Source organism: Salvelinus alpinus, chromosome 1 (assembly GCF_045679555.1).
Source record: "Salvelinus alpinus chromosome 1, SLU_Salpinus.1, whole genome shotgun sequence".
Lineage (NCBI taxonomy): Eukaryota > Metazoa > Chordata > Actinopteri > Salmoniformes > Salmonidae > Salvelinus > Salvelinus alpinus.
In genome coordinates this window covers 68,518,160-68,537,659 of record NC_092086.1, presented here as the reverse complement: position 1 = coordinate 68,537,659, position 19,500 = coordinate 68,518,160, and the positions used below count along the sequence as shown (strand labels likewise).

The following is a 19,500-nucleotide window of genomic DNA, read 5'->3' as shown; positions in this document are numbered from 1 at the left end:
ATCTCTTCCACACGATCGTGACACCTGGGAGCCTCTGCAGCTCTGCAGTCTTTAAAGCGTCAGTCTGCGATTGCTAAAATGCATGATATATAGCCATTGATTCTTGAAGAATATAACTTATAAATGCCTCATGAGCTTAGTTCAACTGTCACACTCCATGAGAACCCTAAAAATAAGCTTGTTTTACTCTTTTGTTTGTAAACAATGTAATTGTAAACAAATCCTGTATAGCCTCAAAACATGATTAAAACTATAATTTTGATATCATGGATAGTCAGTCCTTGCACCATAGCTCTGTCTATACATTTGAGAGTGGTTACTTTTCTCTAGCTCCATTACTCAGCTGTTCACCGAAACAGTGGTGGGGTGTCCGCTTTGTTACTGCTTGAACTGTAGATGTCCCCTTTAAACGTCAAGAAATCAGTTGTGAGATGTTAAAGTACCTCTGAAGAGGCAGTCTGACATGTTGGGGAGCTGGGGGATAGTTTGACAGAGCCACTGAGGGAAGTCAAAGCACCTGAGATCAAACACATGTAACTATCACATTGACATCACATACTGTACTGTATACTCTTACTGACATGAGTCTTCTCATGGGTGACTGTAGGCAAGAGTGGACTAGTTTAAAAAGTGTTGGACGAAAGTCTGAGAATGCCCTTGTCCTGCTTCGATGAAAAAGAAACAAAGCCATGTGGCAGAATAATCACATGGATGTCTTTGTTTTAATGTTTCAAATTAATCGTTGTTGTTGTTTGGGCTCTGTACTACAGCACTTCGGATTTGAAATTATACAATGACTATGAAGTTAAAGTGCAGACTGTCAGAAATTGAACTGTTTAGAAAGTGCAGCACTTTTTGTACATAGTTCCCCCATTTTTAGGGGACCAAAAGTATTGGCACAAATTAACTTATATGTGTAGTAAATGACCAAAAGTGCCCTATTTAGACTCATGGGTGGAATGTTATTAATATGTCATCATTTCATCATTAATAAAGATAATTTAAAAAATTACGACAAAATTCCGGCGTTTCTATGTCAAACTGTTTTGTTATATTTCAGTCTTCTTTAATATATATATAAAGTGTAATATTGGGATGCAAACTCAAAATTGAATACATTTCAAATCTACTGTATACTGAACAAAAACATAAACGCAACATGCGACAATTTCAACGATTTTACAGAGTTATATTTCAGGAAATCAGTCAATTAAAATAAATTCAATCTGCCCTAATCTATGGATTTCACATGACTGGGCAGGGGCACAGCCATGGGTGGGCCTGGGAGGGCATAGGCACACCCACTTGGGAAACAGGCCCCCCACTGAGGAGCCAGGCCCAGCCAATCAGAATGAGTTTCTGCCACAAAAGGACTTTATTACAGGCAGAAACACTCCTCAGTTTGGTCTCAGATGATCCCACATGTGAAGAAGCCGGATTTGGAGGTCCTGGGCTAGCGTGGTTACACGTGGTCTGTGGTTGAGAGGCCATTTGGACGTACTGCCAAATTATCCAAAATTACATTGGAGGTGGCTTATGGTAGAGAAATTAACATTAAATTCTTTGGCAACAGCTCTGTGACAAAACTGCACATTTTAGAGAGGCCTTTTATTGTCCTCAGCACAAGGTGCACCTGTGTAATGATCATAATGTTTAATCAGCTTGCCACACCTGTCAGGTGAATGGATTATCTTGGCAAAGGAGAAACGCTCTCTAACAGGGACATAAACAAATATGTGCACAATATTTGAGATAAATAATATATTTGTGCGTATGGAAAATTAATCAGATCTTTTATTTCAGCACATGAAACATGGGACCAACACTTTACATGTTGCATTTATATTTTTGTTCAGTATATATCTGACATGGTACAGGTGTCTTCTTTTTTTAAGCCCATAACCACGCGTGTGAGATACAGTATATACTTTAGTTTCAGAGTAGATTTGTTAAAGACTACCAAGAATATCGCTGTTCGAACCTGAATTAGCCCACTGCAGTAAAAGGTTAAAGTAGTAAAAAGTTAAGAATTTGGTCCCATATTCATAGCATGCAATTATAACATCAAGCTTGTGACTTTACAAATTTGTTGGATGCATTTGCTGTTTGGTAAATAATGTATTGTGTCATTTGAGTCATTGTTATTGTAAATAAGAATATAATATGTTTCTAAACACTTCTACATGAATGTGGATGCTACCATGACTACGAATAATACTGAATAAATTGTGAATAATGATTAGAGGTTAACGTGTCTTTGAGATATGATATTTGTGCGTCTGTAACTAATTAATTATGCGAGAAATGGCGGTGGAAACTGGAAACGCCTCTATGGGCAAATATTGATATAATAACCATCATATTGAAGTCAACTTGGAGTCATGCGATTATATGGTGTGTGGTCCTCCCACTATGATTCGGGAAAGCGTGCAGTTTATTTGGCTACAGATCAAATAAATTATGATGAACTTCACAAGGTGGTGAAAGTGCACAGTGATCTTGACGCCCCTTTCCAATAAATATCGAGGGTATTTTTCTGGTGACATGATCATTGATGCTTGAGTGCCATTGAAAAAATAATCCATAGTAATCTCATCATGTAGACTATCCTACCCGCACAGCCTACACGCACAGCCTACACGCACTGTATCTGCAAGCTGTTGGCTACTTAGCTAGAGCGAACATGCCAAGACCAGAGTAGGCACATTTTCTATTTAACGCAACAGATTTTGTGACAAAACTATCGGTAGAGTTGAAAATGCATTGGGAACACATTGAACTTTAGATTTTGTATTCAGTACATGAAAACTTAAGCGAAAAAGTACATTTTGCGTGCACTATGTCGTCACACAATGATTTTTATCGCAACAAGTCCATTTGGTGGAAACACCACTTGTGGGGAAAACATGCATATTTTCTTTATGCAGATTCTAGAATATTCGCATTAAAATCTGTCACCAATTGGATGGAAACCTAGTTTATAATGGAACCAAAGAAGTGATTGCCACACATTCTGAGGACTAAAACCTTGTCTGGTGAGTTAGATGTGTTTAGAAGGGCTTGCCAGTCAGATCTAAGAGAATCTAAGCATCTCAGTAGTGCTATGCTCAGCAGGGCAGTGCTCTCTATTTCTCTCTACAGAGCTCCTTCTGATGTTGGGAAAATACTCGTGGCTCAGCGGAGTCTGCCGAGGTGAGAGCGTATGGGAGCTGTCACTAGCACTTACCCAAGGAGAGGGACATGAATTGCCTTGTTTCCTGCAGGAGAAATATCCGTTAATTTTCCTTTACATTGTGGGCACTTATGGGGGAGAAAAGTAATGTTTTTTATTTTCCTGCAATGTAGTGGCATGATCCAGCCAGCTTCCCCTCCTGGCGCCAGTCGGAATATTCATGAAGGAACGTGTTGGTTTAGCTGGAGTGGCCTGGAGTAGGAGCGATAGCAGTTCCTACAGGGAATCGATCGTGCACGAAGAGTCCGTAGCCTACTGGAGAAAGCTTAATCTAGTAGAAAATCTGATTCTTATGTTTCACTGGTGGTTTATTATTCTTGTTCCCACAGCACACTCTACTAAAGTGGGAAGTTGGTGAAACCTAACCATTATAGAATCTTATGCGGCGGTGGGGGAAATACGTTTAGAGGGTGTAATACAATACAATGGGTGTTTCTCAATATGCATACAACCGTGCTCCACACTCTCATGTTCCGAGTATAGTCTCTGACAATGTTCTTTTGAGTACGTCCTTGTGAGGATGAGAGTGTTGAGAATGCATAAAACATTACATTTGAGAAGCACTCCCCCTACTATATTACCTCACGCTTCACCTCCCATTCACTGAACTTTCTTCCAGCCAGGACAATGGCAACAATAGACGAAACAAAATATACACAAAGCAAACGTTTTATTTAATTATTATCAGCTAGGTATGTGAATCGTAATAATCTAGCTAGTCAGCTAATTAAACAGGCAAAAATGGCCTAATAGGAATGTTATGCCATGTACAGTAGATGTACAATTTTCATGGGTAACTACCAATCTTTCGTGGGTAGCTAGTTAGCCCTATTGACCTATGGATTTACCCATTCACTGAACCTTCTTCCAGCCAGGACAATTGCAACAATAGATGAAACAAGATATACACAAAGCAACTGTTTAACTTCATAACTATCATCTAGCTATATGTGAATCGTAATAATGTAGCTAACCAGACAGTTTAACAGGCAAAGTGAACTAAAACGAATTGTATGCAAGATCGATGTCAATTCTTCGTGGCTGTCTGGCTAGCTAGCAGTAATAACTAGTCAGTTAGCCCTATTGACATATTATGGGCTTGCAATCTAGGGTACGTAGGCAGGTAAACATGCCAAAACTAACACAGCATGTATTTATTAACGTATCAAGATAAATTATTTTATTATTAGTATTAGACTTAAAGCGAATCACCCAGCGATCATACACTGTTTACCAGGGGGCAGGGCTACCGACGTTAAGGCTAATCTAAAGATGGTGCTGGCTAAAGCTAAATCTGGCGAGTGTAGAGAGTATAGAGATATTGTTATCCACGTCGGCACCAACGATGTTAGGATGAAACAGTCAGAGGTCACCAAGTGCAACATAGCTTCAGCGTGTAAATCAGCTAGAAAGATGTGTCGGCATCGAGTAATTGTCTCTGGCCCCCTCCCAGTTAGGGGGAGTGACGAGCTCTACAGCAGAGTCTCAGCACTCAATCGCTGGTTGAAAACTGTTTTCTGCCCCTCCCAAAAGATAGAATTTGTAGATAATTGGCCCTCTTTCTGGGACTCACCCACAAACAGGACCAAGCCTGACCTGCTGAGGAGTGACGGACTCCATCCTAGCTGGAGGGGTGCTCTCATCTTATCTACCAACATAGACAGGGCTCTAACTCCTCTAGCCCCACAATGAAATAGGGTGCAGGCCAGGCAGCAGGCTGTTAGCCAACCTGCCAGCTTAGTGGAGTCTGCCAATAGCACAGTCAGTGTAGTCAGCTCAGCCATACCCATTGAGACTGTGTCTGTGCCTCGACCTAGGTTGGGCAAAACTAAACATGGCGGTGTTCGCCTTAGCAATCTTATTAGGATAAAGACCTCCTCCATTCCTGCCATCATTGAAAGAGATCGTGATACCTCACATCTCAAAATAGGGTTACTTAATGTTAGATCCCTCACTTCAAAGGCAGTCATAGTCAATGAACTAATCACTGATCATAATCTTGATGTGATTGGCCTGACTGAAACATGGCTTAAGCCTGATGAATTTACTGTGTTAAATGAGGCCTCACCTCCTGGTTACACTAGTGACCATATCCCCCGTGCATCCCGCAAAGGCGGAGGTGTTGCTAACATTTACGATAGCAAATTTCAATTTACAAAAAAAAAAATGGCGTTTTCGTCTTTTGAGCTTCTAGTCATGAAATCTATGCAGCCTACTCAATCACTTTTTATAGCTACTGTTTACAGGCCTCCTGGGCCATATACAGCGTTCCTCTCTGAGTTTCCTGAATTCCTATCAGACCTTGTAGTCATAGCAGATCATATTCTAATTTTTGGTGATTTTAATATTCACATGGAGAAGTCCACAGACCCACTCCAAAAGTCTTTCGGAGCCATTATCGACTCAGTGGGTTTTGTCCAACATGTCTCTGGACCTACTCACTGCCACAGTCATACTCTGGACCTAGTTTTGTCCCATGGAATAAATGTTGTAGATCTTAATGTTTTTCCACATAATCCTGGACTATCGGACCACCATTTTATTACGTTTGCAATCGCAACAAATAATCTGCTCAGACCCCAACCAAGGAGCATCAAAAGTCGTGCTATAAATTCTCAGACAACACAAAAATTCCTTGATGCCCTTCCAGACTCCTTCTGCCTACCCAAGGACGTCAGAGGACAAAAATCAGTTAACCACCTAACTGAGGAACTCAATTTAACCTTGCGCAATACCCTAGATGCAGTTGCACCCCTAAAAACGAAAAACATTTGTCATAAGAAACTAGCTCCCTGGTATACAGAAAATACCCGAGCTTTGAAGCAAGCTTCCAGGAAATTGGAACGGAAATGGCGCCACACCAAACTGGAAGTCTTCCGACTAGCTTGGAAAGACAGTACCGTGCAGTACCGAAGAGCCCTCACTGCTGCTCGCTCATCCTACTTTTCCAACTTAATCGAGGAAAATAAGAACAATCCAAAATTTCTTTTTGATACTGTTGCGAAACTAACTAAAAAGCAGCATTCCCCAAGAGAGGATGGCTTTCACTTCAGCAGTAATAAATTCATGAACTTCTTTGAGGAAAAGATCATGACCATTAGAAAGCAAATTACGGACTCCTCTTTGAATCTGCGTATTCCTCCAGGGCTTAGCTGTCCTGGATCTGCACAGCTCTGCGAGGGCCTGGGATCGGGAGAGACACTTAAGTGTTTTAGTACTATATCTCTTGACACAATGATGAAAATAATCATGGCCTCTAAACCTTCAAGCTGCATACTGGATCCTATTCCTACTAAACTGCTGAAGGAGCTGCTTCCTGTGCTTGGCCCTCCTATGTTGAACATAATAAACAGCTCTCTATCCACCGGATGTGTACCAAACTCACTAAAAGTGGCAGTGATAAAGCCTCTCTTGAAAAAGCCAAACCTTGACCCGGAAAATATAAAAAACTATCGGCCTATATCGAATCTTCCATTCCTCTCAAAGATTTTAGAAAAAGCTGTTGCGCAGCAACTCACTGCCTTTCTGAAGACAAATAATGTATACGAAATGCTTCAGTCTGGTTTTAGACCCCATCATAGCACTGAGACTGCACTTGTGAAGGTGGTAAATGACCTTTTAATGGCGTCAGACCGAGGCTCTGCATCTGTCCTCGTGCTACTAGACCTTAGTGCTGCCTTTGACACCATCGATCACCACATTCTTTTGGAGAGACTGGAAACCCAAATTGGTCTACACGGACAAGTTCTGGCCTGGTTTAGATCTTACCTGTCGGAAAGATATCAGTTTGTCTCTGTGAATGGTCTGTCCTCTGACAAATCAACTGTACATTTCGGTGTTCCTCAAGGTTCCGTTTTAGGACCACTATTGTTTTCACTATATATTTTACCTCTTGGGGATGTTATTCGAAAACATAATGTTAACTTTCACTGCTATGCGGATGACACACAGCTGTACATTTCAATGAAACATGGTGAAGCCCCAAAATTGCCCTCGCTAGAAGCCTGTGTTTCAGACATAAGGAAGTGGATGGCTGAAAACTTTCTACTTTTAAACTCGGACAAAACAGAGATGCTTGTTCTAGGTCCCAAGAAACAAAGAGATCTTCTGTTAAATCTGACAATTCATCTTGATGGTTGTAAAGTCGTCTCAAATAAAACTGTGAAGGACCTCGGCGTTACTCTTGACCCTGATCTCTCTTTTGACGAACATATCAAGACTGTTTCAAGGACAGCTTTTTTCCATCTACGTAACATTGCAAAAATCAGAAATTTTCTGTCCAAAAATGATGCAGAAAAATTAATCCATGCATTTGTTACTTCTAGGTTAGACTACTGCAATGCTCTACTTTCCGGCTACCCGGATAAAGCACTAAATAAACTTCAGTTAGTGCTAAATACGGCTGCTAGAATCCTGACTAGAACCAAGAAATTTGATCTTATTACTCCAGTGCTAGCTTCCCTACACTGGCTTCCTGTTAAGGCAAGGGCTGATTTCAAGGTTTTACTGTTAACCTATAAAGCGTTACATGGGCTTGCTCCTACCTATCTTTCCGAGTTGGTCCTGCCGTACATACCAATACGTACGCTACGGTCACAAGACGCAGGCCTCCTAATTGTCCCTAGAATTTCTAAGCAAACAGCGGGAGGCAGGGCTTTCTCCTATAGATCTCCATTTTTATGGAACAGTCTGCCTACCCATGTGAGAGACGCAGACTCGGTCTCAACCTTTAAGTCTTTACTGAAGACTTATCTCTTCAGTAGGTCATATGATTGAGTGTAGCCTGGCCCAGGAGTGTGAAGGTGAACGGAAAGGCTCTGGAGCAACGAACCGCCCTTGCTGTCTCTGCCAGGCCGGTTCCCCTCTCTCCACTGGGATTCTCTGCCTCTAACCCTGTTACAGGGGCTGAGTCACTGGCTTGCTGGTGCTCTTTCATGCCGTCCCTAGGAGGGGTGCGTCACTTGAGTGGGTTGAGTTACTGACGTGATCTTCCTGTCTGGGTTGGCGCCCCCCCTTGGTTTGTGCTGTGGTGGAGACCTTTGTGGGCTATACTCGGCCTTGTCTCAGGATTGTAAGTTGGTGGTTGAGGATTTCCCTCTAGTGGTGCGGGGGCTGTGCTTTGGCAAAGTGGGTGGGGTTATATCCTTCCTATTTGGCCCTGTCCGGGGGTTTCTTCGGATGGGGCCACAGTGTCTCCTGACCGCTCCTGTCTCAGCCTCCAGTATTTATGCTGCAGTAGTTTGTGTCGGGGGGCTAGGGTCAGTTGGTTACCTGGAGTACTTCTCCTGTCTTATCCAGTGTCCTGTGTGAATTTAAGTATGCTCTCTCTAATTCTCTCGTTCTCTCTTTCTCTCTGAGAACCTGAGCCCTAGGACCATACGTCAGGACTACCGGGCATGATGACACCTTGCTGTCCCCAGTCCGCCTGGCCTTGCTGCTATTCCAGTTTCAACTGTTCTGCCTGTGGTTACGGAACCCCTACCTGTCCCAGACCTGCTGTTTTCAACTCTTAATGATCGGCTATGAAAAGCCAACTGAGATTTATTCCTGATTATTATTTGACCATGCTTGTCATTTATGAACATTTTGAAAATCTTGGCTCTCTCTAATTTTCTCCTTCTCTCTTTCTTTCTCTCGGAGGACCTGAGCCCTAGGACCATACGTCGGGACTACCGGCCGTGGTGACTCCTTGCTGTCCCCAGTCCGCCTGGCCTTGCTGCTATTCCAGTTTCAACTGTTCTGCCTGCGGTTATGGAACCCCTACCTGTCCCAGACCTGCTGTTTTCAACTCTTAATGATCGGCTATGAAAAGCCAACTGAGATTTATTCCTGATTATTATTTGACCATGCTTGTCATTTATGGAAATTTTGAAAATCTTGGCTCTCTCTAATTTTCTCCTTCTCTCTTTCTTTCTCTCGGAGGACCTGGGCCCTAGGACCATGCGTCGGGACTGCCGCCCGTGGTGACTCCTTGCTGTCCCCAGTCCGCCTGGCCTTGCTGCTATTCCAGTTTCAGCTGTTCTGCCTGCGGTTATGGAACCGCCACCTGTCCCAGACCTGTTGTTTTTCAACTCTTGATGATCGGCTATGAAAAGCCAACTGAAAATTATTCATGATTATTATTTGACCATGCTTGTCACTTATGAACATTTTTGAACATCTTGGCATAGTTCTGTTATAATCTCTACCCGGCACAGCCAGAAGAGGACTGGCCACCCCTCATAGCCTGGTTCCTCTCTAGGTTTCTTCCTAGGTTTTGGCCTTTCTAGGGAGTTTTTCCTAGCCACCGTGCTTCTACACCTGCATTACTAGCTGTTTGGGGTTTTAGGCTGGGTGTCTGTACAGCACTTCGAGATATTAGCTGATGTACGAAGGGCTATATAAAATAAAATTGATTGATTGATTGATTGATTTTAGTCAGGTACTCATTCGAGAAGTGCCCTCCGTGCTCCGTTTCGCATACTTGGATTTGGACTCAGACGCTGACCCTCCTGTGCTCCAATATGTGTGCTCAGAGCACGGTAGTATGCATTTTGAGAAACACCAACTGTAATAATCTATCATTTATGTTCTTAACCCTGGGCAACATGTGCCTGGGATGCTCACAGGGATATTGGTATCCACAGTACTCGACCAATTACACATTGTTCAATTCAATACAATTGCATTCCCCACAAATGATGATTTTTTTTTTACAGAAATACACTGCAATTTAAGCTTTAAACTTTCTCTCTGCCTCATGGCAAACATGGTAGAATTGCAGGATAATAGCTTTAAAGCTGCAACAACAGGAAATCTCTCTGCCCAATGACAACATTTCGAGAATGCAGGAGCTTGACAATGGCAAAAATGTATCTCCGATGCCAAAACAGGCGGTCCTTTAAAATGTTCCAAGACTTGGTTCGTACAGTCCAAATACTGCCGAAGTCATAGTAGAACTATTTACTAAACCTCGAAGCCGTAAGACTGCTAAAAAGTTGGTTAAATAGCTAACCAAAAAGCTACCCGGACTATCTAAATTGATCCTTTTTTTTTTAACTCATCACATACTGTATGCTGCTGCTACTGTTTATTATCTACCATGTTGCCTAGTCACTTTATTCCTACACTGAACAAAAATATAAATCAAACATGGAACAATTTCAAAGATTTTACTGAGTTACAGTTCATATAAGGAAATGTGTCAATTTAAATAAATTCATTAGGCCCTAATCTATGGATTGCACATGACTCGGAATACAGGTACTGTATGCATCTGTTGGTCACAGATACTTAAAAAAGAAAACTAGAGTCAATTGACGCACCTGTGCGTCAATCTAAGTAACATAATGAAAAAATCCCCATCAAAATGTGTCAGTTTAAGCTAGGGATGGGCTGCATCTCAATCTACCACATCCGCCGATGGCGGCCAGCAATTCTGTCCCTACTCTCACACCATGCACGCTACAGAACTCAAGTGTCTTTGAATATGTATGAATACTTAGCTGCAATGGTCATCTGCCATCTTGGCCTCGATAAATTACAATAAGCAATCACCACAGTTTACTGTAGAACTAAGACTATACTGTCCTAATGAGCCACATACGAGGCAGTGCACACTTATGTAGAGAGCAAGAGAGAGAGAAAGAGTCATTTAGCATCCCCAGCAGGTTGTGAGGGTGGCATACACTGCCTCCTGTTCATTATTTTCAACAAGCCTGGGATTCTGATTAGTTTTCTTGGCATGGACTCTCCCACCCAGGTCAGTTTGTTCTACCTCACATGCAGTTTGAAAACACCCTTCAGGCCAATTTAGAACCAGCATATCTCACAGTAAGCTACTTGAGAGGTGGAATCCCGTGCAGAGAAAAGTACTGGACTTTGGACCAAAGGGTTCCAATTGATGTTTTTCCTGAAAAATATTCACACCCCTTGACTTTTTCCATATTTTATTGTTACAGCCTGAATTTTAAATCAATTAAATTGAGATTGTCACTGGCCTGAACACAATACCCCATAATTGTTTTAAACAAATTGTTATGGCAAGCCTAAATAAGTTCAGGAGAATAAATGTGCTTAACAAGTCACATTATAAGTTGCATGGACTCCCTCTGTGTGCAATAATATTGTTTATCATTCTTTTTTAATAACTACCCCATCTCTGTACCACAGACATATAATTATCTGTAAGTAAATTTCAAACAGATTCAACCACAAAGACAAGGGAGGTTTTCCAATGCTTCACAAAGAAGGTCCCCCACTGGTACAGTAAAAGGGTAAAGAAAAAGGAGACAATGAATATCCCTTTGAGCATGATGAATTTCAGGGATTTCACCATGAGGCCAATGGGGACCTTAAAACAGTTACAGAGTTGAATTAATGGCTGTTATAGGAGAAAACTGAGGATGAATCAACAACATTGTAGTTACTCCACAATACTAACCTAATTGATAGAATGAAAAGAAGGAAGCCTGTGCAGAATACAAATATTCCAAAACATGCATCCTGTTTGCAACAAGGCACTAAAGTAATACAACAAAAATTGAGGCAAAGCAATTACATTTTTGTCCTTAATACGGAGCGTTATGTTTGAGGCAAATCCAATACAACACATTAGTGAGTACCACTCTCCATATTGTCAAGCATAGTGGTGGCTGCATCATGTTATGGGTATGCTTGTAATCGTTAAGGACTGTGGAGTTTTTCAGGATAAAAAGAAACAGAATGGGGCTAAGCACAGGCAAATTCCTAGACGAAAACCTGGTTCAGTTTGCTTTCCACCAGACACTGGGAGATGACTTCACCTTTCAGCAGGAGTTGCTTACCAAAAAGAAAGTGAATGTTTCTGAGTGGCCGAGTTACAGATTGTACTTAAATCTACTTGAAAATCTATTGCAAGACTTGAAAATGGTTGTCTAGCAATGATCAACAACCAATTTGACAGCGCTTGAATAATTTTGAAAAGAGTAATGGGAACATTTTGCACAATCCTGGTGTGAAAAGCTCTTAGAAACTTACCCAGAAAGACTCACAGCTGTAATTGCTGCCAAAGGTGCTTTCACAACGAATTGACCTGGGGGTGTGAGTACTTATTTAAAATAGACATTTCTGTATTTAATTTTCTATAAAATCTAGAAACATGTTTTCACTTTGTCGTTACGGGGTATTGTACGTAGATGGGAGAGAAAAAACAAACCATTTAATCAATTTTGAATGTAGGCTATAACAACAAAACGTGGAATAAGTCAAGGAGTATGAATATTTTCTGAAGGCACTGTATATTAGTTTCGCAAAGTGGCCCATAATGCACAACATAATGTATATTCTAGCACATTTACAGCACATTTACTATAATGCATGTTTAATTGACTCCCATGTTGTATCTGTAATTGCCTCCAAATCAATTAAAAGTTCCAAGGCCATTACTCTCTGGTTTACGTTGGAGTTTGCATATTTCGACAGAACAAACATGCCTTGAATCAATAACAAGAAGTCTAATGAATAGCTTATAGTTCAGCTCAATTTAATTGACAAAGTCAACACAGTGCTGATAGAATCACAATCAGGTAGCCTACAAAAAGCAATCACGCACCCACGCACACGCGCACGCACGCACGCACACACACACACACACACACACACACACACACACACACACACACACACACACACACACACACACACACACACACACACACACACACACACACACACACACACACACACACACACACACACACACACACACACACACTTAGAGAGAGAGAGAACTGAGGCCATCTCAGAAGTAGCTGACTGAAGCCTGCCTCTGCAGAACAGACCTGGATGAGTCCCCCCAATGTGACGGTGTTACATTGATTCCGGCCCCCTGATTGACTGACAGATCCCTTCAGCCAGAGGCTAATGCTCCTTCAGCTGCTGTCGACCGTGGGGAGAAATTACGCCCCATCCCAGCAGCCCCCGCTGAGGAGGCACAAGCTACAGTATGAGGCATCAAGGTCACGCCACTGTCTTCTGCCTTAACGCGCTTCACCTGCAGTCCACTGAGCTGCCTCCCCCTCGGCGAGACCATCCCAGCACTGTGACCTTCCACTAACTGACCTGACAACCTGCCAGAAGAAGGGCATACTAGTGTCCTGTAACATAACGTGATGTTTGAATAAACCAAGAGACTGTGTGAACAGTGACGTTATGTAGAGAGGCCCCGGTGTGCATTAAGGGGATTCTTGGTCGTGGATCACTCCCTGGGTCGTTTGATACACAAGGTATAGCAGATTGTTGACTAGAAAGAAATTCCAGATCATGTATGGCAATAAGACTAATAGGTGTGTTTACTGTATGCAGGTAACCTTCCTGGTTAAATAAAGGACAAATAGTGGAGAACTGTATTTGATGCATTGAGACCATTACAAAATAAGCATATTGAATGAAAGACATGAGACACTTCACTACCTCACTGATGCCAATGAACATTCTTGTCCATGCACTTCATTAACTTCAAGTCCTTGTTCTTCTTCATTGTCGACTCAGTAAAGCAATTCCTGCCTTGTGATGCTCGCCACAGCATGTGGAGTGAGACAGAAAATTCACCTTCAATAAAGTCAATTCCATCAGTGTCTCCGCTCCATCCAGTTTCACTGACAGCAACAGCTCAGGATGACGCCCAGACCAGCCAGTTTCCATAAAGGCCCTGTCTGTCTCTGAGTAGGCTACTTCTGCATCATCAATAGTAAAAATACATGCTTGTCTTGGCAGAGTGAGTGATGTGCAGCTGAGTCGGGCTCCGGGTAGGATGCCTAGTGTGTGTGTGTGTGTGTGTGTCTCTCTCTCTCTCTCTCTCTGACTAAGTTCAGTATGTCTTTACAATGTACTTACAGTACCAGTCAAAAGTTTGGACACACCTACTCATTCAAGGGGTTTTCTTAATTTTTTACTATTTTCTACATTGTAGAATAATAGTGAAGACATCAAAACTATGAAAAAAGACATCACGTAGTAACCAAAAAAGTGTTAAACAAATCAAAATATATTTTTGATTTTTCAAAGTAACCACCCATTTGCCTTGATGACAGCTTTGCACACTCTTGGCATTCTCTCAACCAGATTCTTGAGGAATGCTTTTCCAACAGTCTTGAAGGAGTTCCCACATATGCTGAGCACTTGTTGGCTGCTTTTCATTCACTCTGTGGTCCAAATCATCCCAAACCATCTCAATTGGGTTGGGGTCGGGTGATTGCGAAGGCCAGGTCATCTGATGCAGCACTCCATCACTCTCCTTCTTGGTCAAATAGCCCTTACACAGCCCAGAGGTGTGTTTTGGGTCATTGTCCTGTTGAAAAACAAATGATAGTCCCTCTAAGCGCAAACCAGTTGGGATGGCTATCGCTGCACAATGCTGTGGTAGCCATGCTGGTTAAATGTGTTTTTGAATTCTAAATAAATCACTGAGTGTCACCAGCAAAGCACCAAGACACCATCACACCTCCTCCTCCATGCTTCACGGTGGTAACCACACATGCGGAGATCATCCATTCACGTACTCTGCGTCTCACAAAGACATGGTGGTTGGAACCAAAAATCTCAAATTTGGACTCATCAGACCAAAGGACAGATTTCCACCAATCTAATGTCCATTGCTCATGTTTCTTGGCCCAAGCTTGTCTCTTCTTAATATTGGTGTCCTTTAGTAGTGGTTTCTTTGCAGCAATTCGACCATGAAGGCCTGATTCATGCAGTCTCCTCTGAACAGTTGATGTTGAGATGTGTCTGTTACTTGAACTCTGTGAAGCATTTATTTGGGCTGCAATCTGAGGTGCAGTTAACTGTAATGAACTTATCCTCTGCAGCAGAGTTAACTCTGGGTCTTCCTTTCCTCTGGTGGTCGTCATGAGAGCTAGTTTCATCATAGCGCTTGATGGTTTTTGCGACTGCACTTGAAGAAACTTTCTGTTATAAAGACATGTTCTTGAAATTTTCCGGAATGACTGACCTTCATGTTTTAAAGTAATGATGGACTGTCGTTTTTCTTTGCTCTTGAGCTGTTCATGCCATAATATTGACTAGCCAAATAGGGCTATCTTCTGTATACCACCACTACCTTGTAACAACTGATTGGCTCAAAAGACATTAAGAAGAAAATAAATTCCACAAATTAACTTTTAACAAGGCGCCCATGTTAATTGAAATACTACCTCATGAAGCTGGTTGAGAGAATGCCAAGAGTGTGCAAAGCTGTCATCAAGGCAAAGGTTGGCTACTTTGAAGAATCTCAAATATAAAATCTATTTTGATTTGTTTAACACTTTTTTGGTTGCTACATGATGCCATATGTGTTATTTCATAGTTTTGATGTCTTCACTATTATTCTACAAAGTAGAAAATAGTAAAAACTTTTGACTGGTCCAAACTTTTGACTGGTACTGTACTTTAATAATCCTTCACAAGTAACTACCCACATGATTTTCAAAGACAAAAAGTCTGAGGTTTTGTTCTACTTTTTTGTGTTGTTTGTCCTCCTCCATTCTATACGTCAAAGCCTTGGCTGAGCAAACATACATGTTAGATTGGGCATTCAAGCTTCTGCAACTTTCAAGGTGAGAGTCCTCTCGCTACAGATGCTTTATCACTGTCTTCAAAGCACTTGTTCCTAACAGTTGCTGTTGTTTCTTTCTTTCTTGTTCCTTTCTTTCTTTAACGAATGCACACCCATACCCCCCCCCCCCCCCCCAACACACACACACACACACACACACACACACACACACACACACACACACACACACACACACACACACACACACACACACACACACACACACACACACACACACACACACACACACACACACACACACACACACACACACACACAGGATGAGCCTTACCAGAAATTGACAAGGAAAGGATGCTCGAGGTTTCGCATGATCTGCATCTCCTTGAAAACATTGCGGACCTCGTTCCGTTCCAAACACTTCAGTTTGTTCATATACTTCATGGCATACATTTTCTTTGTGTCCTTCTTCTGCACAATGCACACCTAGAGAGAAACAGACAATAGCTCTGCATACATCCTGCTATCACCTGAGTTTACTGAATGGGTTTCTTACTGATCATTGCATTGTGGTTTTACTTAGATGTAAACACAAGCTGTAAGAAAGTGCTTTGATAGAATGTGAAAGTACTGTTCTACTGCATCTGTGGCTCCTATTGTCAAGACAACTAAGAACTGATTATTTCAAGTGGGGGTTGGACTCAGCAATTTACCAAAACAGACTTACCTTCCCGAAACTTCCTTTCCCGATAGCCCTTAGGATCTGGAAGTGGTCAAAATTGACTGGGGAAAGAAGAGGAGCATCTCTTTATTTTCATATTCGCAGGCAAACAGCATACAATTTCATACAATCACAATCTTGTTGAAATACATAGAGGATGCACGAGAAAATCTAAATGGCACTAGAAACAATTGACATTCAGCGTCCTTTTTAACTTGTGTGAGGCAGTGTTATTATCTCAAATGGAAAAGGATCTAAATGTGAAGTCATTTTGGCCGCGGTAAGTTGTTTCATTCAGTTCATTACAGTTCATTACAATCAGATGTAGACAGACTGCTCCCTTGATACAAAATGAACTTGCGGAGAGAAATAAAAGGTTGTTTACATTATAGCCAAGAAGATGATTTTTTTTTTAAATGTTGCACGTTTTTCTCTGAAACAAAATACACATTTCATCTGACTTTCAGCACTTTCCTGCTCTGTGTCTTCCATCTCTTCTCAGCACACATACTACACTCCCAGTCAGTACTACACTCCCAGTCAAAAGTGTCATGCCCATTGGGGGCACAGGGGCACATGCCCCCTCAGATTTATCCTGTTTTAAAATATACTGTATATACAGTGGGGAGAACAAGTATTTGATACACTGCCGATTTTGCAGGTTTTCCTACTTTCAAAGCATGTAGAGGTCTGTAATTTTTATCATAGGTACACTTCAACTATGAGAGACGGAATCTAAAACAAAAATCCAGAAAATCACATTGTATGATTTTTAAGTAATTAATTTGCATTTTATTGCATGACATAAGTATTTGATACATCAGAAAAGCAGAACTTAATATTTGGTACAGAAACCTTTGTTTGCAATTACAGAGATCATACGTTTCCTGTAGTTCTTGACTAGGTTTGCACACACTGCAGCAGGGATTTTGGCCCACTCCTCCCTACAGATCTTCTCCAGATCCTTCAGGTTTCGGGGCTGTCGCTGGGCAATACGGACTTTCAGCTCCCTCCAAAGATTTTCTATTGGGTTCAGGTCTGGAGACTGGCTAGGCCACTCCAGGACCTTGAGATGCTTCTTACGGAGCCACTCCTTAGTTGCCATGGCTGTGTGCTTCGTGTCGTTGTCATGCTGGAAGACCCAGCCACGACCCATCTTCAATGCTCTTACTGAGGGAAGGAGGTTGTTGGCCAAGATCTCGCGATACATGGCCCCATCCATCCTCCCCTCAATACGGTGCAGTCGTCCTGTCCCCTTTGCAGAAAAGCATCCCCAAAGAATGATGTTTCCACCTCCATGCTTCACGGTTGGGATGGTGTTCTTGGGGTTGTACTCATACTTCTTCTTCCTCCAAACACGGCGAGTGGAGTTAGACCAAAAAGCTCTATTTTTGTCTCATCAGACCACATGACCTTCTCCCATTCCTCCTCTGGATCATCCAGATGGTCATTGGCAAACTTCAGACGGGCCTGGACATGCGCTGGCTTAAGCAGGGGGACCTTGCGTGCGCTGCAGGATTTTAATCCATGACGGCGTAGTGTGTTACTAATGGTTTTCTTTGAGACTGTGGTCCCAGCTCTCTTCAGGTCATTGACCAGGTCCTGCCGTGTAGTTCTGGGCTGATCCCTCACCTTCCTCATGATCATTGATGCCCCACGAGGTGAAATCTTGCATGGAGCCCCAGACCGAGGGTGATTGACCGTCATCTTGAACTTCTTCCATTTTCTAATAATTGCGCCAACAGTTGTTTCCTTCTCACCAAGCTGCTTGCCTATTGTCCTGTAGCCCATCCCAGCCTTGTGCAGGTCTACAATTTTATCCCTGATGTCCTTACACAGCTCTCTGGTCTTGGCTATTGTGGAGAGGTTGGAATCTGTTTGATTGAGTGTGTGGACAGGTGTCTTTTATACAGGTAACGAGTTCAAACAGGTGCAGTTAATACAGGTAATGAGTGGAGAACAGGAGGGCTTCTTAAAGAAAAACTAACAGGTCTGTGAGAGCCGGAATTCTTACTGGTTGGTAGGTGATCAAATACTTATGTCATGCAATAAAATGCAAATTAATTATTTAAAAATCATACAATGTGATTTTCTGGATTTTTGTTTTAGATTCCGTCTCTCACAGTTGAAGTGTACCTATGATAAAAATGACAGACCTCTACATGCTTTGTAAGTAGGAAAACCTGCAAAATCGGCAGTGTATCAAATACTTGTTCTCCCCACTGTATATATATATATATACAGTATACAGTATATTATATATATATATATATATATATATATATATATATATATATATATATATATATATATATATATATATATAGTATATATTGTTTTAATGGGGCATTTTTTTGTTACATTTGTTGTTGTTTTTCTGTAATACTGCTAGTCAACTAGCAATTTTATGAAGTTGGTCCAGAAAGGTTCCCAATCTCACACCTCTCACACTATCTGCAAAGAAGCCATTTCAGGTTATCAATGAAGTTAGAGTAGCTAGCTTGTCTAACTATCTTAGCTGGCATGCCTGCTGGCAAGCAATAACTAAATGTACTGACGATTTTTGGGGTGCAGGACGCCCCTGCTCCCAGTCCCAATTTAACCTGAACCTGCACCAATTATGGGTCTAATCTCAAAAAACATTTATATTCAATTGGAACCAGTTGTGGCCTGTCTTCACAGCCATGGCAATCGAAACAGAGGGTTATCCCTCTTTCTATCTGCCATCTCCCAGGGTGACGTGCAGCTGCCACCCACTCTCTCTCTCTCTCTCTCTCTGGTCCCGGTCATGTGACCTGGCCGGTGTACCCCCGCCGAGCAGCGACACCTCACATCCCCTCCGAGTGGATGGATTGGATGTGACAGTTAATGATATGCTCTGTTAGTCATGTATCAGTGGCACTTCCCCTCTCTGCTACTTGTGTTTCACTGTTCACTACAGGCTCTGAGCCTAACTCTGGTTCTGATGGGGTTTTAGGGAAGGACAGCTGTGGTTTGACTGCGAGGAGAGCAGAGCAG

General features: G+C 42.0%; 1 protein-coding gene across 2 annotated transcripts in view; it reads right to left on the bottom strand.

Moving 5' to 3' along the window:
* LOC139583970 (serine/threonine-protein kinase 32A-like) overlaps positions 1-19,500 on the bottom strand; it is an 81,889-nt gene that overhangs the window by 50,451 nt on the left and 11,938 nt on the right. For both annotated transcript variants that reach the window (XM_071415459.1, XM_071415467.1), the window contains exons 3-4: positions 16,489-16,544; positions 16,096-16,247 (exon numbers count right to left, since the gene is read on the bottom strand). In XM_071415459.1, coding sequence (XP_071271560.1) covers positions 16,096-16,247; positions 16,489-16,544 — 208 coding nt within the window. The remainder of the gene's footprint in view (positions 1-16,095; positions 16,248-16,488; positions 16,545-19,500) is intronic.